General features: G+C 39.8%; 1 protein-coding gene across 1 annotated transcript; it reads left to right on the top strand.

Moving 5' to 3' along the window:
• The first annotated feature begins 291 nt into the window (after positions 1-291).
• On the top strand, positions 292-23,352 carry RABGEF1 (RAB guanine nucleotide exchange factor 1). Its single transcript, XM_030462425.1, is given in 12 exon segments — positions 292-416; positions 8,778-8,963; positions 10,709-10,718; positions 11,874-11,927; positions 11,930-12,035; positions 13,060-13,179; positions 16,038-16,204; positions 17,121-17,202; positions 18,005-18,137; positions 18,568-18,659; positions 19,836-20,092; positions 21,105-23,352. Coding segments are annotated over 11 exon segments (1,599 nt in total). The 5' UTR covers positions 292-416; positions 8,778-8,784; the 3' UTR covers positions 21,504-23,352.
• The last annotated feature ends 1,042 nt before the right edge of the window (positions 23,353-24,394 follow it).

The following is a 24,394-nucleotide window of genomic DNA, read 5'->3' as shown; positions in this document are numbered from 1 at the left end:
AAAGCTGGTGGGAACTGGTTCTGTCTGAAGGGAGAGAGAGCGCTGCTGGAAGGGGCAGAAAAGGAAAATCTTGAGGTAGAAATCGTGTAAATTCTCGCATAGAGTGGCTCAGTTCCTATATCCCGCGTTTATAACGTGAAACGGCCCTGAGGATACCGTGGCCTGGCACCCACGACACCTCACTGCCTTCCCTCCCGGATCCGCCGCCTCCCTGCCCCATCTCCTCCCCACCCGCCAGCCCCTCGCTTCCTTCTTTCCGGGCAGTGGCTCCGCCCCGGAACTGCCGGGACGCCCATCCGCCTGGGAGCGGAGGGAGAGCCGGGGCTGCGGGCAGGGAGCGGTGCGGCGGGAGGAACGGAGCCTCGCGGAGCCGAGGATCGCGGAGCCGCGGCCGCCCCCGCCGCCCGGGGCAACCGGTGAGCCGCAGCTCTGAGCCGCCGCGCTCCTCGCCACGGGGCCGCGGGCCGGGCCCTTCTCAGGGCTGCCGGTGCCTGCGGCGCTGGGCCCGGCTGCTGGAAGGGCTTCCCCCGCTGAGGGAGTCTCAGCCGCTACGGGTGACAGTGACAGTTTGGTGGCTCTCGGGGTTGTCCCACCCCGGTCGTTTCTGCCGCCAGTCGCTAAAAATTGTTTCTGAGTCTCGGGGATGCGGCGTCTGACCCCGCTGAGGGAGGTTCAGAGCCCCCTCCTCAGGGCTGCAGCGGGCTCCAGGAGGTGGGCTGGGATCGGGCCCGGGATCCGGAGGGGCTTGGTAAAACCAGGCTCCTCCATGTGCAACGGAGTTGGTTGTATAATGTATATTGTAATTACTCCTTAATTCCGTGGGTGTGTTTCGGTAGTTAGTGCCGGTGAAGGTGTCACTGATGACTTTTGCAAATCTGGCCCCTCGGCCTGTTTCTCTGCCAAGTTCCTGGTGGATTGGGGGGTTTGACTCTTGGCTTGGCAGGCTGTGTGGCTTCTCATAAAACTGGGGATCAAAGTCCTTTAAACTCGAGACAGATGAAGTTTGGAGTCTGTGTAAAGATGCTGACTGTGCGTTTTGGATGCTTTTGTGGGTGTTTTGTGGTGGTGTGAGCACCTTGTGTGTAGTGTTGAGGTGGTTCCCATGAAGCAGGGAGTGGCTGTACTCCCGGAGAGGGTGTGAGCTGCTGGTAGGTGGATGACACACTGGAAGCAACAGAAAAAAACTCTCCCAGGGAGTGGTTCTACACAAATCTTGTTGGTCTGGAGTTGGTCAGGGGCACCATTACTTGTGTGACAGGGTGCTGGCTTGACCAGGGGGGTCATTACAGGCAAGATTCAGATCAATTTGTTTGAGCTGATTGCAGAGCTCTGACTGGGCCCAGTGCTAGCAACTAATGGCACTGCAGAGGCTTTGAAAAAGGGTGGTTTTATGGTAGTTTGTGATTTAAATCCATTATTGGCTTGATTTGCCATTCTTTTCTTGTTTGGTCTCATAGTCACAACAGTCTTTGAAGCTTTTTGGTGACAGTTCCTCAGGCCAGGACTTGGGAATGTGTGCTGAGTGGCTCTTGGTTTTCCAGTTACCTGAGGCTCCTTAGAGACTGGTGACCCATCAGTGCAGAAGGATGTAGTGTTTTCCAGGAACAGTACTTTACCCATTAAAGGTTGGCCTTTGGATGTGGTGACACAAATGTTTTACAGGGGAGAGGATTAGGAAGAGAACTGCAATGAATGCAGTACTTTGCTGACAAAAGAAAAAAAAAAAGCAAATAACAAAAGAACACATGACAGAAAGCAAGAATAGAAATATAAAGCCAGTTGTACCAATTGATAAGATCACCTTACTCAACAAACTATGATTACAAGATTGAAGATAGTCCATAATTTTTTCCAGATTTGCTTTTGCAGTGTTACGTAGCTTAGATCTGTCTCTCAGTTCCCTCTTTCTCTTCCTGGTGTTTGCTATATAATCCCCTATAATGTGTTGGTTTTTTCTTATGATGGACTAATTGTGACCTAAAGCTACACCTAAGCTTTGTGCTTGTAAAGTCCTTTTAAAGTGCTGTCAGTGACAAGTCAGGTACAAAGTGCATAAGGCATTTTGAAGTTTTTCTCTGAGATTATAGCAAATTAAGCTTTAATCTGTACCCAAGTGAGTGTGGTTGTCACGTTAACAAAAAACCCAGAGAATATAGAAGCAGATCACTGCTGTTTCTGAGGAGATTTTAGAAGTTTTAGTTAATTCTCTTGATATTTTTACTTGAATTCCCAGACAGACAGTACAAAGCACTTTTTAGATGTTTCTTGTGATTTCATCTGAAAGTGCAGTTATGAGTCACATGTAGATGACAAGATAACACACTCTGTTAATTCATGAATAAGTGCTAGTTCTAGCTGAGTGCTCATTGCTAAGGGCAAAATCCAAGAATTTCATATGGACAGAGAAAACTGTAGCTTGAGGTCTGAACTTACATTGGAGGGGGAAAATACATCTTAAAGTTGAAGTAAATTGTGAGCTCTGCAGGTAGAATTTTGAAGCCTCGTGGCCATGAGGTTTCAGAGGTTTTTAGAAGTGGCTGTAATTTCCCCAGCCCAATTACAGTGCAAATCAGTGCCTTTGCTTTCAGGTGGCTGATCAGAATGTGTGTCTGTCATCCCAGCTAATGACTGTTTCTTTTTTCAGAAACAACTGCTCTAGCTGAATTCTCCTGAATGCAAGAAAGATGCACATTAAAACAGTGAAGACTCCCATGATCTGTTTTGCAAAGATAACTATATTTCCATCCTATTTTGGAAACTCTAAAGGCTTTTGTAGTTTCTTTTAATGAGTTTCTTAGACCATATAGCCCCACCCTTTCCTTTAGAGGAAATTATCTCATGGTTAATTACGTTTCTGCTAATTACATGCCTGAATGTTTGGGTTACATATGAATCATGGCTATTTCAACACTTACACAGCTCTTCAGGATTTTGTGGCATTTGGTGGGTCAGTGGTTGCTCTTTGGAATACATACATGTTATTTCAAGGATGGTTTTCCATAGGCAAAATTGATAGTTGGAGATCTTAACCCACCCCTCTCAATTTGATGTGCTTTTTTGTCTCCTTTATAAATTTATTTTCAGGAACTGAAGCTACACTCAGTTGAAGTTGCATGCAGTTTCACTACTCCCTTTATCTAATGTAAAGTCTAATGTACTACTCAGGGTTCTGTGAAACATAAAACAGCAACTATTACTGCAAGAGTCGTGTGTTTCAAGATTTTCATAGGTTTTCATTTTTTCCTGCTCTAAAATCCCTTGCCTGGGGATAGCCATTAATGACCAGTTTCTTGTGATCCTACATCAGACATTGCAAGAGCTCTTTGTAGCTCTTTGATAGTTTTTAATGAGAAGAATTAATGCAAGTTGTTCATTAAGTGCTGTGAAGGCTTGAATTTGTAGACCCAAATCATGTGCACTTCAGTTCCCTTGAAAAGACTGGTGCAGGTTGTTGCTAAGATTTGTGCCAACGTTTTTTGGAAAAGACTCTTGATTTCAGGAAGTAGAGTGAGATAAGAGATGAAAGGGAAAAAATCCCCAAAAATCCAAAACCAGCCACAGTCAAAAGGAGGGATTCAGACATCAGGAAACAGATCTGTTTTTTTTTTTGTCCATAGTCAAAAATGTGGAAGGCTGAAGTAAGCTAAGCTTCCCAGAAGTCAAAGGCAGTTTCACGTCTTTGTCAGCATGTGTGTTTCCGGTCTATTATGTGAAATCTTTTACTGGTTTAAGATTTGTTTAATAAGCTTTAGTACCAGTACTGAAGCTTGTTTAGAGAACAGTTTTACAAAGCCACTGCTTTAATTTCCAGAGTTAGCATGCAGAGTTATTTAGAAGCTGTTTTTCATAGCTTGTAATGATTATAAATTGACTTTCAGTTACCTCTTACTAAAGGTGTTTATAGACGGGTTAAGTGAGACCCCTTTCCTACTTCTTACTTTGATATGTGAGCTTTTTCAACTAGCTCTTCCATCAAAGGTGACCTGAACAACCTGGGACTAATAAATAGTTAAGGAAAAAGTCAATATGTTGTCCTTGTGACATTGATGCAGTCTGCATGGACAGTGCAGGTGTCTGTTTACTCACCTGCTCTCTGGGAGGTAACTTAGGTATATATTAGAGATGAGCAAGAAAGAAAAGCAGTGTCTGAAGATGTGACAAAACCTATACTACTTCTAAACCCGATTTCACACACAGTGCTTTTCCTGACCCCAAGCTGTGTCTGCAGTTTTCATAAACCCTAACGTGTTATGAAAGTTGTCTGAGGTTCATTGCTGAAAAGAACCTGTTAGGTAAGTGTCATTTCTTTCATGTGTGCATTAAGTCAGCCCTTAGCAATAGATCCTGTTTTCATCAGAGGAGCCCCTTTTTTCTACCACATAAAAGCTAAGAATGCACTTGCTGATTGCTGTGACTATGATACCTGCTTTAATACATTTACTATGAATTTTTAAAGCTATGTTTTAATCTGGTTTGTGTCAAAACCAAACGTAGTCTCTTGCTGTTGTTGAGAGCTTGGAGTCTGACAGAAAAGGTACAATGTCCTGGAGCAACAATTGCTGTTATTTCAGTTCCCATTATGGTATACTGACAAGAATGGCTTAAGGATGTATGTATGGGCTTATAGTTGGAGGAGGGAGCACCTTTTTGAAATGTGGAGCTAATTTTGTGCTTTATATAACTGGCCTGCATATCAAGATATCATGAGCAATTATCAGGTGTGGGCAAACTTTTGAACTTTCTTCTTATCCCATAGTTTTAATTGTGAAGTAGCACTTATTATGAAGGTTTTGTTTTTAGCCCTGTAGGAATAGAGTGGATCATCAGACAGGAAAAAAAAAAAGTCAAACAGTATCTGGTTGCCTTGTTCTGTGCCAGTGTGGTTGGTGAGGTCTGCACTGATCTTGGTGAATGTCACTTTGTTTTTATAGCAGCAGTGAAGACACAAGAGTTTGGATGTCCAGCCTGATGTCCTCAGGACTGGACCCATACAGGAATGTTGACATCTAAGGTGGGACATAAGTGAGGTGTTCCCTATCTAAGCTTGGTGACTGTTTTGGGTTGTGTTCTGGTGTCTGTAGCTGTTTCTCTGTGGTGTGTGTGGAATTGAAGACTGTAGATTGCAGCTGGCAAATGTTGTCTGAAGACTAAGTGCTTTGATGTGCCTTTGTAAATTTAGATTTATCCTTATTGCTTCCCATGAGAAACTTGGGCTCCTGAGACTGAAAATCTTTGAGAAATACAGTATAGGTTTTACTAAGCACCCACATTCATTGGACAATTGGACACTGTTGCACTTTAGGTCAATGGAATACATTTCTTTAAAAAGTGGCTTTTCTTCTTTCCTCCACTCCCGTGACTCCCCTGCCCTCCCTGGCTGACCTTGGTTCTTTTTCTTTCATAACACTTGTAACAAAATCATGTTTCCTGTGCCTTGACTCGTTTTCTGTTTTCTTTAGTAAATCTTCAAAGACAGATTGAAGTATGTGACTCTAGGGCAGCTATGTGGCTGCAGGCCCAGCACTATTTTGCAGGAAAGGCGTTTGGGTTTTTTTTTTTTCTGGTTTTGGCTCAGATGTGTGCTTCCACGACTGAGGGAACCAAAACCCTGTACTGTTTGTGCATAAAGTGTTCAGTTGCAGCTTTGTCAGAGTCACAGAGAAACTATCAGACAGAGAGCTGTCATCATTCTTAAAAAAATTAAGTGAATTTCCGTTTTCTTTAGTAAGAGAGTGATTTATTGGATGTTCTTACTAGATGGCAAACTTGACAAGAAAAGCTTAGGGATGTGAGCAAGGTTCAAGAAAGGTTGGAGTTGGTAGTGCACTTTTAAAAGAGTACTTGCTCTAAGTAAACAGGTGCTCAAAAATGAAAAAAGAACATTTTAAATTGGAGTGTAATGAGATGTGTTGATAGGAAGATGTATTCGGGAGCTTCAGAATGAATTGCATTAAAACTAGTAGAAAGCTAATTATGAATTAAACCACAGGGTGGGTTTTTTTTCCTCTTGCTGCACATCATAACAAAACTAAATATTCTAAGATGTTTATGACAAAGCTGCAGAAAGAGATCTAATCTGTCATTAAAGACCTTTGGTGTGCAACCCTTCAGATATATCTAACATCACTTCTATCATGTGCCTCATCTGCCAACAGCACAGGAGTATTCTGCTTCTGACAGGGCTATGGTTTGGAAAAATAAAGCTCAACATATAAAACAGTATGGGAAAGACACAGCCACGGCAGCTTGGGGGTTGTTCTGCTGCCAGGCTGGGTGGGTACCAGCCCAGGAATGTGTGTGGCAGGAAGACAAGGAGCTCTTTGGTGTCTGCTCAGTCTAGTGCTCTGTTAGCTGTGGGACAGAGATGCTGATTGCCAGCAATGGGACAGCTTTCCCTGTTGTGATTGTCCAGAATAAATCCACTTTTGCAGCTGTGATCTAATGGCACTGAGCCTCTGAGGAACTGAGCACAGGGTTGTGTTAGGTGAGGCTGAAGGATGATGGTCATAAAACAGGGTTGGGTATCTTCCATTTTTCCATTTCAGGGGAGAATGGGTGGGAAGAAGCTTTCACTTGCAAATACGTAACAAAGGGGAAAGGGACTTTATGAATTAAGTCATTAATTAGTTTAATATCTAAGTCTAGGAACCTGTTATTTCTCTTAACTTTTCAAAGCATTGATACTGATTAACACAGATATTAAACCTATGGTACAGAAATGCTTCAACAAAGTATCATGATGGTATTTATGAGGAACTGTGTCACTTATGCTTTCCTGTCAGATTTACAGCAGAACTATTAGAAGCCCTTTCTGAGCAAAGAGATGTGCCAGTATACTTTAAATTACAGGTGTTTGCTCCTGGGAGGGAGGCATTGGAGAGTTGTTGAAAAGTGTTTTAATTGGATACAGAAGATATAAGTTGGTTGTTTGGTACAGTGCACCTTCAAGTTGTAGTAGTTAATTTTATTTATGAACTTCTGGTTGTTTATTGTCCTTCTGATTAGGTGACTTTTAAATTTTTTTTTTAATGTGGAAATTTGTTTCCTTCCTTCCTATTTTTTTCCTGACTTCTCAGTGGTCAGGCAGTATGGAAGCTGTTCAGAGTTGCCTACCTCTCCAATTCCAGGAAGACAACAAATTTATTCTTTCTTTTGCATTATGTTACTCAGAAATGAACTTTGAAAAGGGCAGGAATGAACTTAAGAGGTCTGACCATGCAAAATAAGAGGGGTGACTGTGCAAATACGTAGAAGTAGCTGATTCTGGATAAAGCATGCTATAACCTTAGCTGGAGGGGGAGAGAGACAGGGAGGAAAGGGAAAAATAACATGGTGATTTAGTTGCAGAAAGCTGACTTGAGATGGGTTTTTCATGTTCTGTTTATTAAAACTTGAGTTGCTACCACTCATTAAAATTTAAATGATGGGACGTGCAAAAATTGGCTGTGAACTTTTTTTGTAAGGGCCATATGGCTTTAAAGGAAGCAGAAAGCCTGTGCTGCAAGTGCAGCATGTGATTTCTTCATATTGATTCAGGGTGACCTCTCTTGTCCCCGAGTCTGAAACTGATGTAACTGTAATTGAAAATACTTGAAGGGGGGGAGGGAACAGAGCAGCTTGCTTTCTAGTGGCTTAGCTTTGCAGCTGTTTACAAACCTCTCCTGGAAGAATGAAAAAAAAAAAAAAACAAACAAACAAAAAAAGAAATTGCTACTAAGAGACCTGCTTTGCTTCCAGGGAAAGCTGCTGAACTTTGACACTAAGCAGAAACCTTATTTTTAGTTCTCTTGTACACAAAGGACAATGCCAGGATGCCAAAGGAAATTGTGGCACCAAGTGTGTGGTCAAAGCTGTGTCAATACAGAAAGCCAAACCTTGTGTGTCTGTTATGGAGATAGTGGAAGTGCACAGCTGGCACAGAGACCAAGTGTGCTGTTGAGCTCTTAGAAAGCAAGATGTTGATGGGAGATAAAAGCAAGGTCATGCATCTCTTTCTTCTCCTTTAGTTTTCAAAAAATCAGTGTCCAAAGCACAGTGGTTTGGAATAAGAACAGACACCTGAAACAATGAGATTCCCCTACAAGACTGGAGGTGCAGGCATGAGAATAAACCTTTTTGTTGCAGGCACTGTTTATAAATTATGTAGAGTTGTGCTGTATACAGATACTGGAGTAACCTGAGTGCTGAGGGAGATGAAGATGGATGTTGTACATGTACCCAGCTGAGTTTGCTGTGATGCTTCATTGTGCTGTGCAGATCTGTTCTTAGAGGCCTAAGATACATTACCTGCAGCCTCACCAGTATGATTCTTTGCAGAGAGTTTCAGCCTGCATGCAGAGCTGTATACATTTTCTCTTAGTGTGCTTCCTTCCTTTGTTTGTGACTGTAACTTTCTGTGTTTCCGTTTTTTCTTCTTTGCTCTGCCCCTCTGCAACTGTTGGAGGAGCAGTGTGCTGGTGAGATCAGAAGATGAGAGGCTGGTGCCTTTCTCCACATGTGCACATAGCTGTAGGACTGGCACTACTGCCTTTATTCCAGGCCAGCTGCCTGGTACTGCCTGCAGGTTAAAGCTATGCAAAAATATGCTAATAATGCAGTTGGCTTCTGGGGATATATGGTTGTCTGCCTGTGCCCTTCCTCCTCTGGTCTTTTTTTTGTTGCTATGAACTATTAAATAATTAAAACAGGTGACTTCTACAATAGGCAACCCTCAGAAGAAATTATTTCTTGCAGGCAGTTATCATGTTTCTGTCTTTAACCCTGTTCTCTTTAAATAGGAAGAAAATGAACCTGAAATCTGAACGCAGAGGAATTCACGTGGATCAGTCAGAGCTACTGTGCAAGAAGGGATGTGGTTACTATGGCAATCCTGCTTGGCAGGGATTTTGTTCCAAGTGCTGGAGAGAGGAATACCATAAGGCCAGGCAGAAACAGATTCAAGAGGATTGGGAGCTGGCAGAGCGGTAAAGAGCCCTCTTTATTCCTTATTACAGCAGGGTGACTTCACCAAATACTATTCCTGTCTCCTATTTTCTTGTCCTATTTGCTCTGGTTTATTTGCATCTTAAGTTTTCAAATCTGACCTTTCCAGCAGGATTTAAAGTCTTCCTTTTGGTGCAAAGATGAATATTTATTACATCCTAATTTAAGAAGTTTCAAAAGAAAGTCTGTGAAGTAACAAACATGAACACCCCCCCAACTTCTCAACAAATATTTTGACCTAATTTGCATACTGAAATCTGTAATTGTAGCTACCAGTTGGAAGGGTGAAAGTGACAACTTTGATTAAAATATCTCTGCCTCTGGAGACCACAGTTATTGTCTGCAGTGTGGCCAGCACAATGGTTTTATGTTTCAGATGCTGATTATAAAATTTGTTTTAGTCTTGTCTGTGGTCATTCTTTTAAACTGCAGGATTAAACCCAAAAGCAACAAAGGTTTAGCTTAAAAGTTTAGGTAATTTTTCTAAGCATGTATTTCTTCTGCAAAAACATTCTAGTTTCCCTAGTGTGAAAAATAGTTGACCCAAAATGGGAGTTGGAGGAAATTGTACTTGAGTGAGAAATTAAGAGCACCTATCATTTCTTTTTGTGGGATTTGGGTAGAAAGTAAAGCATTATCCACTACCTGAGAAAACTGCAGAGCATCATCTTCTGTACTACAGCTGTCCTTGGTGTCATTTCTAGGTGTGAGTGACACTGACAGCCTCTTGGAATTAACTTGTTTCAGGGTTATGTGAATTCTGGGTATTAACAGTTGATTGGCAGTCTGACTTGACCTACTGGTGTGTACCAGAACTCTAGGAAATAAAGTGCAAATGCCTGAGACATGTTTCTGCACTTGAGTCTGGAACCTTTGGTGACCTTGAGTTACCCAGTGCTGCATTAACCAAGGTCACTGGGGGGAAAAAAAAAGAAACTCTCCAAACTTGAGTGGTGTCCAAACTCACAGTTATGGTTTGGCAGCCCCAACTTTCCTGATTTCTGATTCCCAGACACCTTAGAGGGCTTCGATTGGTTTTAAAATCCTCTTTGCTCTCTGGCACTGGAACAGTTTAACTGCAAGGATGGGTAGAAGGAAGTGCTTGAAACCCCTGCTGGGCTAATCTGAAGGTGCTGGGTAAGCTGTTGTGTACAGCACAGAATCATGTGATTTTTCCTCTGCCATAAATTTGGCTTAAATAGTTAATAAAAACTTCAGTATTACTAGAGCAGATAGTTGTGCTGTCAGCCTTAAAACATTGGTGTACAACCAAACAGAGCATTTAAGGAATTCTTTAATAAGTAACTGTTTAGCAGGGAGATGCTAAAGGAACAGATAAGCTGTGATTGTTTGCTGTAGTGAACAGCCAGGTTTGTCAGCACAGATAAAACACAATTCCTGCCTTGAGAGATTACAAATGCAAGGCCATTTATCCTGAGATGGATGAGTTTTCAATGAGAATTGCACAACCTTTTAGCATCTTGAAGTGCAATATAATTTAACATCTTTTTATGTTCCTGTATAGGAAGAAAAGTAGCCACTGAAGGATTAGTATGTTTGCCTTCTCCTGCCTTGTACTGGTAGATTAAAAGGTGGGCTTGTTCTTTGCAAGCACTGATAATGTTTGTGAAGTGATTTGCCTCATTTATTTAATCAAGCAGATCTAATTACCAAGGCTTTAAAAGCAAATTATGACAACAGTAATGATTCTCAGAATATTTCTGAGATTGGACAGGGTGTTTTTCACTTACTCAGCTGCGAGCCACGTTTTTTATCTTCAGTAAGGTGGTAAATGATTGCCTGAAGTTACAGGTGCTGAAATTCTGAAAAAGAGCAGGAATGAAGGCAAGTTAGTTGAGTCCTGAAAGTCCTCCTGCAGTCTCTGCCCTCTATTTTAAGTTTGTAGAATTAAGGGCTGTGTCATGAGGGGAAGGTGACCATGATTATATTTAAGTCACCTCCCTTTTTACCTTCCTGTTTTATCCTCCCTCTTTGAAGCCGAAAAAGGCCAAGCAAAACTGTTTAGAGACAAAGTTTGAGTCTTTAAACAGCAAAGGTATTTATTTTCGGATCCGGGGAACCCCCAGCTCGTGCTGGACAAAGAGTTCCAAGGGTTAAGGGAAAGGTTAGGATATTTATACAGTAAAAGGTAGGTTACATCATCCTTACATACATATTCATAACAGGTGGAGTCTGGGCGGAGTTGTCTTTTTGGGGATGTGTTCGGGGGTCTTTTGGGGTCTTCAGATGAAGTAACGAAGTCTTCCTTCCTTTTTACCTTTTTTGCTCTTGATGAACTTTTTACCTTTCTTGCTCTTGATGACTCATCCCCTTGTTATAGAGGATAATTGGCCCCTTGCAATAAAACTTCCCCTTATCTGCTAGTTCTGGCAGCCTCATCCTGCCTTTCGTGCCGGTGTTACACTCCCCCAGTGCCCAAGCTGTCTCAGTGGTGCCAGGACTTACACTTCTAATTATCTCCAAGACAGAAGTTAATCCCGTTAGGGGTCTTGACATGTCTCATCTGCTTTTGGTCACTTCTTTCTTTAGTTTATCCCTGAATTCTACTGGTTTATGAACATAAATTCATTAACATATATTACAAGTTCTAATTCTACATAAGTAAATTCACACAAACAGTTTGGCCTGATCCACTCTCTTCTTCACTCTCCATCTTAAGTTTTCACTCACTTTCAGCATTGTAACAGGGAAAAGAGCAGATGTAATGTATTGAAGGGAGATGGAGTAGGAAGCAAGAAATGAAGATGGGTATAGAGGAGAATTAGCATGTCAAATTGTGATTATTTATTGCATAGGAAATCAGCTTTTTTGTGCTGGTTTTAAGCACTGAAATTATAACTCCACTTTTCTAATTCCAGGCTTCAGGTGAGGAGGAAGAACGCGTTTTGCCAGCAGGTCAGAGTACCCAAGGGGCCCAGTTCACTGACCTTTTTCAAAATTTGAAGAAAAGAAAAGCAATGCCAGAAAACACGATAAGGTCACTACTTTGAAGAATCTTCACTGGCTTCTTCCAGAACTGGACACTAAGAAGGGTTAACTCTTTGCCTTTGCTTTTAATGGCTCTGTACATTATGTTAAGTTAAAAGGTAGTTTTGACAGATGTATTTTACTTTAAAAGGGTCATTTTTTTTTGTGACTTGACTTTTACAACACTGGAGTAACGATGCTTCTGGAGAGTTGATTGCTGGGTGTGGAATCTTACTGAAAACGGAAAACGTGAGCTTTTGGGTGATGCCAAAACAGTCTTATATTAAATACAATAATGCACTTGTAAAGCTGTGGCTGTGTTTGTGTTAGTTATACAGGAGTTCCTCTATTAAAGTGTAGTATAAATGTATTCCTGGGTGTGATCTATCTACCACTGCACTGATGAGTGGAAGTACCTTGTTCATATGATGCACATTGTTGCTAGATTCATGAGTCAACCCTAATGTGACACTAGTTTAGGACTTGGAAGAAAATCTCTTTAGAGAGCAGGAGGAAAGGTACTGGCTGTCACCTCAATCAAACAGATCAGTGTGATTGAAATGACAATATGAAGGATCAGGTGATGCTGTCACTTCAACAGCATCCTTAACAGAGAATGTGTAAGCCCTTTAGATGAAAAATAAGTGGAAGGCAGTGTATATGGCTGTGTGGGTTGTGAATATCAGGTTTGTGGCTGGCTGAATGTTTATTATAACTAAGTTACAAGTAAGAATGATCAATGGCACTGATGCCTTTGCACAGCAATAGCTTACATGGGCAGAAACCAGGAAATGCTAGACTGTGGAGGAGACATTCCAGTAAAAGGAGAAAAAGCAGTATTAATATATCTTAGCCTTACAGATAATGCACTTAATTACTAAGGAATTTTAAATATGTCTGCATTTTATTTTAGAATTTATCTTGGTGCATGGGCAGCAGCTGGCTAAAACGAGGCGTTCAGTTATGTGTTAAAACCTTTTTTTACATTCATTCTTCTCACTTTCCATATTTTCTGTTTTTATCCTCTTCACCATCTTTCCTGACATGCTCCTGCTCCTGGTGTCTTGCTTGCTTTTGCATTTATTTCAGTGGCTCAAGAAAAAATCCTTAAGCAAGGACAGCTTGGGAGGGAGCGAAATGCTGATAACATTCTCAGGGATTTGAAGGAGATTTTTACTCCCTCCTGGGAACTGGCTTCCCCCTCTGAAGGTAATGCAGTACAGCTTGAGCAAGCTGTCTGCTTGATTTTAGTAAGTTTACTTCTTAGTTGGGCTTTGCAAAATACAAACTAGGGTTGTGCCAGTTATAACTCATGCTGTTGGATATGAAGATGACAGAAAAAGCAAGTCTAGCATCTGGAAGGAAACTTGAATCTCTAAACCCATTCTTTGCTTTTTGGTAGGGGAAATACAGGCATAAAGCTCAAACTTCTTTGAGCTCTACCTTACTGTGACACCTGGAGGATTATGTTCCCCTTAACCCTCTCCCACCAAAAAAAAAAAAAAAGTCTAAGAAGTAGCTAGATCTTGTGCTGCTTCTTTTGTTTTTTTATCAGAAAATAATTCCAGGTAGCCATTATCGACGTGATTGTAAGTTGAAACTACTTCAATTTAATAGTTCACACTTAAAGAACTTTTTAAACATCTTCACATGTTTGTCAATAAGACAGTTTCATAATGAGAGGAGACAAGCTGGTTTCATTTAAACCAAAAGGATACCAAAAACCCAAACAGCTTTAGACTCTTGTCCTATGCTATTTCAATTCTGATGTGTTCTGCTGACTAAATAAATTGTATGAAGGTGATGAATGGGTGTGTGTAGTAGAGCTAACGACAGCACTATTTTTTTACATTTTTCCTTGAACTCAGATCCATGACCATGGCACAACCATAGTGAATCACTGGAGTGCTGGTGTTCTGCTGTGACAAGTAGCATTTTTGTAGAATGCCTTGAGAAAGATTTTAATATCCATAGTGGTTATTCTTTGTAAAGGTGATCCTTTCCTTAGCTCTTTATTTTGGCCTATCATATCCACTAGATTCTCTTCAACTTGTCCAAAATTTCTTTTGCTTAATCAAATTAAGCAACTCAAATTAAGTACAAAATCAAATTAAGTACATGACAAAGCTGAAAATACTCTGTTGCCAAAAGTACATTGGTTCCTGCAGTTCTTAGTGATCAGTGCTTGTTGTACAGATTCACTTTCCTTAAATCAGGATTTTAACTCGGAGATAAATGAAGTTGAAACTTTAATTTGTGATTTTCATATTCATTCCTCCCATGTTAATTCCTGCAAACAGCAGAATAAGGTTCATTGTTTTTATAATACAGGGGACTCAGTGCTGAAATAAGTATATAAATCTTCAGCTGTTCTTTGAAACCAAGCTGGTAATTAATTGTGGGAAAAATATCTTGGAATTCTATCCTTTCAAAAGTGTACCTGCTTCTTTGTTTTTATCTCCAAACTGCTTTCTTCTTACTGGTTACGTAACATTTAAATGTGACAAATTTAGACAGCATCTCTATAGTAATAGTTGCTGTTCAGTTTGAATGCTGTACAGACATTCTGCTTTGGATCTTAGCTATAAAGAAAATGGGAGGAACTCCCTCTGGAAAAAAATGTTCTTGTGTCAAAAGAAAGGAGATTTGTTTGCATTTTCTATCTTGATTGCTACAGTTGGAATTTAAATAATTTGTAAAATCTTTTCTATTCCTTCTATTAGATAGCAGAAATGTTTTAATGCACCTGACTGAGTTATTATCCGGAGAAGGTTATGCGCACTGTAACGAGTCCATGTGGTCTTTGTGCTTTGGTCAGATGATCAGTGGTTTGTTTAGTCACTTGAATCCACACAGCTTTTGAATTTACCACAGTGCTGGAATCTCTTTGAAAAGCAAATAACAAACAAAAAAACCTTTGGATTAAGCTACCTTCCAAGACCCAAATTAAACATACCAAGTTATTAATCCAATTTTATTTTCCTTTTTCTTTTGAAGCTCTGCATGCTGCTTTACTGCAACAAGGATTTTTTTTTGCTGTGCATGTTAGTATTTTTCAGATTGAAAACTATGTTTGTGTCATGCTGATCATGAATCATTTTCATGTTTTCTGTCTCTCTGCTGCTTGCTTTTCATCATGTTCATTTACATCATCCCTATTTCAATCCTTCATTTTGAACAGTGTTGGCTGGCAAGTTAAAGGTGGGTGAACTGGTTTTTGGGTAGCAAAGGTTCAATGCAGTTAACTTGCAACATGCACCTTGAAAGTCAGATTTGTTTGTGTGCAGAAAACCCCATGGTTGCAGCTATAGAAACTTGCATCCAGTGCTGTGTGCAGTCTGTCCTCCTGCCTCCTCCTTGAGTGCCAAGCAAATTCTTCCTTGAACAGATGCAGTGCTTCTGCTATTGCTGGAACACAAATGGCCAAGTTCTCATTTACACTGCAGGGGTGACTGATCCTGTGGATGCTGCTGGAGGCACCAGCCTCCTGCTCCCATTCCTTGTCTTGTGCTGCTGCTCCTGTCACCTGGTAGGAAGCCAGCTTGGGGCTGATCAAGCTGAAAAATAACCCCATAAGAAGCACTGATTTCTGACTAGGACTGCCTTGAACTACTTCTCTTTAAGCTCGTTCATGGGCTGGTTGAATGAATACTTGTGTTGGTGCAAGCAAAGGAGCAAGAACATAAAGGTGAGGGGAGAATGAAAAGAGGACCACTCTGTTCTCTAAACTGCTGCAGAATCCCATCTGGAAGCCTTGACCTCATATCAAGATATCTTAGCTGGGAATGAAACCTAAGAAACCAGGAGACAAACCCATGGCACAGTCATTTGCTAAGAGGCCATTAGTGTAAATGTGGCTATAAATGTTTCACTTCAGTGGAATACTGTTTCTTAGAGTTCTGTTCAATAATATCCAGCATTTCACTGGTAAAGTTTGAGACATAAGTGCTTATTCATCTGCACAGATGAAGAAAAACAACTTGAAGTTTTAATGCACATTATATGCTTCCTGAATTCATCCATCAGTGTGGAAAAGCTAATCTGATACACCCAAATTTTCCCAACAGAGGTCCAAGAAGCCAAGGCACCCAGCCCTTCCATAAACAGGCAGGCCAGCATTGAGACAGATCGAGTATCCAAGGAATTCATAGAATTTCTCAAGACCTATCAAAAACCTGGACAAGATATCTATAAGCAATGTAAACTATTTTTGGACACAATGAATCATAAAAGGGTAAGTTGTGCCTTTTGCATAAGTAAATAAGGGAAACTGGGGAGAGATGGATAAAATGCTTCTCTTCTTCCAGGAGTTTATTTTTTATATGTTGCATACAGTAGTCTTCTGCTGGTGTGCTTAATCGAGGAACATCTAGTGGAAGTCTTACATTCTGAATTTCATTTTTGAGTCTTCATTTTTGCTATGGTAACTTGCTAAAGAAACTGTCAGATCATAGTATCTCAGATGTCTTGAAAGAACTTTCCTTTGCATCCTGAACAAATTAGTTCTGAAAGATAAAATGTCTGTTGAACAATTCTCTAGATAAAAGTGACTTGTTGAAATAACATTACATAACTTGTTTTTTAGTTACCTTAAATCTAGGAAGTTATAATACAGTATCAACCTACACATCTTCTTTTCTCTGGGGAAGGAGAACTTGTCTGTGCTTTTTGTATTCATGGGGAATAAGGGTTTTTTCTTCATTCTCCAAATAAAAAAATTAAGGTTCTTGAAATATTAATGTGTATGTAGTGCCACCTATGGTTGAACTGAGTCACTATTGAGCACATCTTTTTATTCCTTCTTCCCATACCTTTTCTATTTAGTGTCTGTAGTTACTCAAATTATATCCTCAAGTTGTATTGGACCTTAAAGGGAGTTCTTATAGAATCTTACATCCTTTGAGTATTCAGAAACTAAGTTGTTTTTTTTTTCTATGTAAGGTTTTATCTTGTCATTTAATAATGAAAAGTATGTCTTACCAGGATGTCTTGCTTTCTTTTGTTTTTTTGTATAATTTAGACAACATAAACGCATTTGCATTCTCAGACTGTTACTGTAGCTGAAGGTTTTCCTTAAACAAAACAAAAACATCAGAGGCATTGCTGCTGTTCCTTCCATACATGACCAATTCATCAGTTTTCTTTTACAGAACTTAAGTATTGAGGAGCAATCTGAGTGTGCCCAGGACTTCTATCAAAGTGTAGCAGAGAAGTTACAGACACGTTGGAAAGGTATTGTGTTCTTCTTCCTCACATTCTGCTGCTGAAAAAGTGATCTTTTGAGGATAAAGCCTTGTGTGTTTTCAAATAAAAATAAAGAATTCCCAACCAGCTTTCAGAAGTCCTGACAGCAAATTCTAGTATTTTAGTTAGAACTGTTCCCAGCAGCACCAGTTCTACGAAGTTTTGCAGTCTAAATTTTTTTTCCCAGTTTTTAAACTCAGTCAAATGTGGTTGAGTTGATTTGTAGCTTTAAATCCAATATTGTTTGGTTAAAATTGAGATTGATTGTGTAGCTTCAACCTAACTCCCAGGCTGTGAGCTTTACATTGCACTGTAATGCACGAGAAGCTGGTGAGAGGAGAGTTTCTGTTGTGGACTGGAAAGCTTCTGTGTGTCTGGTATAGAAGTGGCACAGATTAAATGTACCCAAGGATTTTTATCTTTTTTTTTTTGACATAAACATGAACAGAGACCTTACTGGGTTTATTCTCAAAGATTGCATTTTAAAGAAATGTTCTTGTAAGTTACAAGCAGCTGAACCTAATTTGAGTGTTGAATTTGCTAAATTAACTTGTGTCATTGTGAATCTGTGCATGTACTTTGTCCTGTCACTGTGATGTTCTTCATTACTATATTTTTACTTCTGCTGTAGAGAATGAAAATACTCCAAGAACATCCATTCTTTGTTAACTCAGGTTGGCTCAATTTATAGTACTGATTGGGTGATATTAGTACCAAAATATATTAAATCTTCAAAAAAGCCACAGAATACTTTACTTACTGTATTGGTGGTGGGATTTGTACTTTTCAGTGCCCCCTGAAAAAGTTGAGAAAGCAATGGATCAGATTGAAAAATACATTATGACTCGTCAGTATAAATATGTCTTTTGCCCTGAAACAACTGATGATGAGAAGAAAGATCTTGCTGTCCAGAAGAGAATTAGGTAAGTCTTTGAAAGAAAAACAGTTGAGTAATCCACAGTCCTGTGAATGAGCTCTGAATTAAGCATATTAAAAATCTTCAGCAGTACATGCCAAAAAAGCAAGCTTTTTAACCAGAAAAAATAAAAAAACACTTTATTGCCAAGAACATTTTATTTAAGAAATAGAAGAAATTACAAGAATAAATATTGAAAAACCACTGCACTGGGAAAATGAGTTGTGTAGCAAAAAAAAAAAAGGAAAATACTTTTTTCTGGAAAAAAATTACTTCATTGGAATTAATTAGGTTATTACTGGATTAGTGCCTCGTTTTACACAAAGCAGTCCTTGTGCATTGAATCAAGAAGCAGCTGGTTTCAAACACCTGAATGTTACTGGCACAGAACAATTTCACTTTTTTTTCTTTTTTCTTTTTTTTTTTTAATGTCCTAGGGCTTTGCACTGGGTAACCCCACAAATGCTGTGTGTTCCTGTCAATGAAGAAATTCCAGAAGTCTCTGATATGGTTGTAAAAGCAATTACAGGTTTGTGAACAATATTGTGAGCTGTTGTGAACACTTTACAATGTTAAATTTTAGATCTCTTATTCCTAGAGATTATTTTCTGCAGAAGGGAACCCAGGATTTTAGGTTTGCAGTAGTCTTTCTGGTGTTGGACTTATAAAGCATCTGTGAAGCAGGAATAATTTTTCTGTCACAGAAGTGTTTAGGCTTACCTGATCTATTTGAAATGCTTGGAATAAGCCAAGTGAAAGTTGAGTCTTGCTGATCACTCCTTGGCTCTCTAGTTGCCAGATCAGCTTGTGAATGGGGATCACAGCATCTCTGTTGACACGATATTGTCTACGATGCACTACTGAAGTAGCAGTTGGCAGCCGCTGGTTTATAGTCCTCAGCAACCCCACTACAAAGGATTTATCTGAAAGGCCAAACAAAGCATGCAGCCATTCTGCATTCTCAGTCTTAATAGCTGCAGTACCAAAGGACCAGCGGTACCCTTTTGGGTCCTCGAAGTCACCTCCCTTGAGGTAGTCTATGCCAAGGATGCACGGAGCATCTGGACCAGTCACTATTGGGTGTTTATGCCACTTTATTCCAGTGAGGCTCACATCAGACTTCACAATAGTCAGTTCTTTAGATCCCCCCGTCACTCCAGAAATAGTGACGGAGTCTGTGCCTTTCTGATTCGATGGCATTAGGGTGCACTGTGCACCAGTGTCCACCAAAGCTTTATACTTTTGTGGCTCTAATGTGCCAGGCCATCGAATCCACACAATCCAATAGATTCGGTTGTCCCTCTTTTCCACCTGGCTGGAGGCAGGGCACCTCTAAGCTTGAGCACATACAGCATTGTCAATATGTGCATTACTGGAGTTTGCATCCCCAGCACTCACACCTGATGTACAGGGATCTTGAGTCACCAGCATATTTGGATTGGGTAACTCCACGCTGGAGACTTGAGCAGCCATCTTTTTAGAAGGACCTCCTTTTGCCTTTGGCTTACTCATCAACTCAAACACTCGGTCCTGTAGGGCAGCAGTAGGTTTCTTGTCCCACTTTTTCATTTTCAGATAATTCTATGGAACAGCAAGCACCACAGATAAAAATGGTGCAATTTTAATATTGTCCAGTAAGTGTCATGCTCATGCAGGTGCCTGATTAATACAGTTTAAATAACTTGAGAATTTTTTTATCTTACAGATATTATTGAAATGGATTCAAAGCGTGTTCCTCGTGACAAATTAGCATGCATCACCAAATGCAGCAAGCACATATTTAATGCTATTAAAGTCACAAAAAATGAACCAGCTTCTGCTGATGACTTTCTTCCAACACTTATATACATCGTTTTGAAGGGAAACCCACCCCGCCTGCAGTCCAACATCCAGTACATAACACGCTTCTGTAATCCAAGCAGGTTAATGACAGGAGAAGATGGCTACTATTTTACCAATCTGGTAAGTGCAGGAATTTTGTTTGCATTTTAGACATCGAGATTGTAGTTTATTTCACTGTAGCAACTTCCAGTAAAGCCAAATACAGCATTAAGTAGAAGGATAATTAAAACTGAGGTTAGAGTAGGGCCAGGTCTTTTGCTTTGTATCTCCTCTCTCTTCCTTCTGTGCTTTCCCAGCTGGTCAGTGCTTTGCTTTCTTTATAATATTAAGCCCTTTACTTGAACAATGTGATGCTAAGACACGAATATATTTTTATGCTGTAAGGAAATAAGTACCTTCTGTTCTTAAAATACTGAGTTTGGGCTGTGCAGATGTTAGGGATGCAGAGTTCCCCACTTAAGGTCAGGAGATTTTATCTCTTGAAGGGACTGCAGAACTGGGCCATTCATCAGTGGAGGTAAACAGGTTTTTTAAGGCTTCTGCAGGAGGCCTTTATTGGTGTCCTTGTTTGTATTAGAAGGAATTATGATTATGAACTTGGCTTCTCTGCATTTCATCATAAAGCAATTCTCAAAAATAAGCAGTTGAATGAAATACAGTGAATGTTAAAATTCCTTTCAGTGGGAGGAGAGCACCTACAGGGTAAGATGGGCATTTGATATTCCTTCAGAAAATTAATAGCAGATCAGATCTGCAGATCAGATTATTAAATATTAATATAGTGCTCTTGTCTAGTTGTCACTTCTTGTTCTTTCTGATCTCTCTCCTCCACAATGCAGTGACCCTGAGCTTTGTAATGAATGTTACCCAGTGAGTCAGTACAATTCAGCTGAAATGATGTCATCCTGTAGCATTCTTTTGAGTTTTTGATTCTGCAAACTTTGGGCAGAGGAGAAAGACATGTGAAATGCTGATATAATTAATCTTCTGCTAAAGCTCTTTAGGAGCAATCTGTTGAAGCATTAGATAAAGTAATCAGTTATTGGTCTATCAGCAGGATAACAAAAGTAGAAGACACAAGTTCCAGTCTGTAAATTGCAATGATAATGCTTAATCTCTGTTTTGTTTTCAGTGCTGTGCTGTGGCCTTCATTGAAAAACTGGATGCTCAGTCTTTAAACCTAAGCCAAGAAGATTTTGATCGTTTTATGACTGGTCAGACATCCCCCAAGAAGCAAGAATCTGACAGTTTTTCACCTGATGTTTGCTTGGGTGTGAAGCAGATGTATAAAAACTTAGACCTCCTATCTCAGTTGAATGAGAGACAGGAAAGAATTGTCAATGAAGCCAAGAAGCTTGAGAAAGACCTAATAGATTGGACTGATGGAATTACAAAGGAAGTCCAAGATATTGTTGAGAAATACCCATTAGAAATAAAACCAAAAAGTCAAGCCTTAGCAGCCATTGACTCTGAAAATGTGGAGAATGACAAGCTGCCCCCACCACTGCAGCCTCAGGTGTATGCAGGATAAGTATCAGTGTTAACTCTGAAAAGCACCATTATCCTCACCTAGTACTATCTGCTTCTTGGGAAGGGAAGTAAATTTAAGGCTAAAATAAAAATCAGATGAGCTTAAATCAGTACATTTTTAAAGGTACTTTTTTTTTTTGTTAAGTGTAATGAATTGTATTTATTTTAGTTAAGTAGATTTCTATTTGGCTTTTGTGGGTTTTTGAACTGAATTTAACTTTTTCTACACAAACTGGTGTAATTTTTAAGCAACACTAGTCCATTGGCATCTTTCCAAAAAGCTTCCTTTCTAGGCATGCACTTACTTGTTTTTAATTAGTTTAACTTAAAGAATTCGAGCTCCAGCAGACATTTGAAAGCTACCAGTGCTAGTCTGAATTTATTCAGTAGCTGTAAAGAGTAAATATATATTGTAAAATATGTAAAATTGTAAATAGATTTAAAATCTAATGTCTCAACTCTGCATGACCTCTCGTGTATGAGTGAAAATGATAGAGAAGTGTTCATTTTAGCACCTTTTGGTTAAATCACATTGTAGTATAAAGGCAAGCACACTATTAAAGTTTTGGTAAGCTTGATGGTGTACCTGATGAACAGAGAGGATATTGGTGTGAGGATTTGAGAACTTGACACTCATCTCGATCTGCTCTGTAAAACAACAACAACAACAACAAAGTGCTGTGTAAAATATGACTTTTCTTCATGTAAATGTTCTCTCTGCTTTCTCAGTACTCCTGACAGCCTCCAGTGGTGCACGAAGTGCTGACATTACTACTTCTGGAGAGAATGTGGAGCCAAGCTTCAGAAAGGAAGGAAATATTTTATTGAAAATTGCATAGTGTGGAACATAAAGGGGGTGGGGAAGAGATAGTGGAAGAGTTGCATCAAAACTTGCTTTTTTTTTTTTTTTTTTTTTTTTTCTGGAATTGCCTACTATCTTCATCAGTGGCTTAGGTCTTGAATCCTTTTCTTTACAGTCCTGGTGGATAAGTTCATATAATTCGAGTGTGCTTTTTAGAAGAAGCATGAGCCATTGCTCTGAGCAGAAAAGTGCACTTTATTTTCCTGAAGTGTCAGTCTTCTCATCTCTAGGAACCCCCTTTAGGAACAAGAGTTACCTTGCTGAAGTAGTGAACATCAAGGTGAATATGGTTTTATGTCACTAAAAATGTATTTGGTGTATTTCAAGTTAAGAATAATAATAGCTCATTCCACGAAAATAATCTCTTGCAATGTAACTTTTATTATGTCAGTGAAACATTTTATAAGTCATATAAAATACCTTCCAGTTAATCCAGTCTGTCACGACTGGTTTGTGTACCTGAGATATCTAACCTAAAGCTGCTTAGCTTGAACTACTCCTAAGCAATTTTGAATTCTCACCATCAAGGAGGAAAGTACCTACCTCTTTATTATGTTCCACTGCTTTAAAACCACTGCTGTTTTAAATTTGCACTGCAATAATTTCAGACCACAACTGTGATTTGCCCCTTTGTCAGATGTATTCAGCCTTATGAACTATGCATTCCTAGTGTTTGAGATAAGCAGTTACCCCAAACTGCACTACTGGGGTGAAGGAAGGAGCTAATCAGATGATCACAAGAAATTAGATAATTTAACATATGCATGTGTCACTGCACCCAAATTGCTTAGGATGTGATCGGTGCTTAGAGTAACACTGCAGGGTTTTGATTTTCTTGAGAAAGACTGGGTGCTAATTCTGATATCCAGGTACACAGGCTTTCCTGAGGGGGGTAATAAAAAAATAAATACAAAAACAAAAGCAAACTTCTAGCTATTGTGTTCATTGCCATGTTTAAATAAAAGTATGTACATTATGCCCTTGTTAATGAGTTCCTAAAGATCTCATCACTGCGTTTGGTTACACTGTTGGTGATTAATGTGGATGTATCTGTGGCTACTTCTGGATTCTCTGTGTTTTGGGACAAAACACAATTCTTAGCAATTCAAGTGCAAGTCTAGGTAACAATGTCTTTTTCTTTGCAGAAAGATCACGGTAGTGATTAACTGAATCCCCTGTCAGGCAGGTAAGGTGGATGTCCATACCCCAGCTCAAAGTTTACAAGTAGGAGTATATATATATATATATATATATATATGGTATAGCCTGGGTAGTAACAACGTGGGAGCCCCTCTCACAGGAACTTGCATTCTAGCATTTGAGTACCTTGACTGCTTTGAGACCTTGTCAATATTTTATTAGGCAAATTACCTGTCTGCAGGTAAAACAGATAAATGGGTTTGTCTTGCTTAAAAATAAGGTAGTTCAGTTGCCCTGGTAAAAGCTGCAGAGTCCTTCCAGTGTTAAAAATTCAGGCTGGGCAAGCCATGGGCAGGATGCTGTGAGGCTCTGGGCTCAGCATGAGCTGATGAAGCCTCTGGTAAGCAGCACCAGGTGGCTTGGTACTGAGCATCACTGGGAGAAGATACAGTGAGGGACCTCAGTGTTGCAAAAGGTTATGAAATAATATCTGTGAAAAAGTTACTTGTGAACCAGAGAGTTTAGTGAAAACACTGTCTTAAAGTCAATTGGAATACAGGCTGCTGTGCTTTGGTGACTGACACAGGAACAGAAATTCTTTTTTTTCAGCAGCCCACTGTTAACTCAGTATTACTGTGGGGTCATCACTAGGAATTCAAAGCTAAATTGTAAACTACTTTGCATGTGAACTACCTACTTATTTTGCTGTAGTAAAGAACCTATTTTACAGGAAGTACTGGTTAATTAAACTGTACAACATGTTTGGTTTCATTTGGTTCTTCTACCCAGTTCTCATCCATGTGGCCAAATTCTCTGGTGTAGATTCTCTAGCTCTGGGCATCTCCTGTTTAAAAGAGAGAAGCACAGGTACAGCACTGGCTTTATACATT

This window comes from Calypte anna, chromosome 19 (assembly GCF_003957555.1).
Source record: "Calypte anna isolate BGI_N300 chromosome 19, bCalAnn1_v1.p, whole genome shotgun sequence".
Classification (NCBI taxonomy): Eukaryota; Metazoa; Chordata; class Aves; order Apodiformes; family Trochilidae; genus Calypte; species Calypte anna.
Note: the sequence above shows the minus strand (reverse complement) of the source record. Positions and strands in the feature narration are given on the sequence as shown.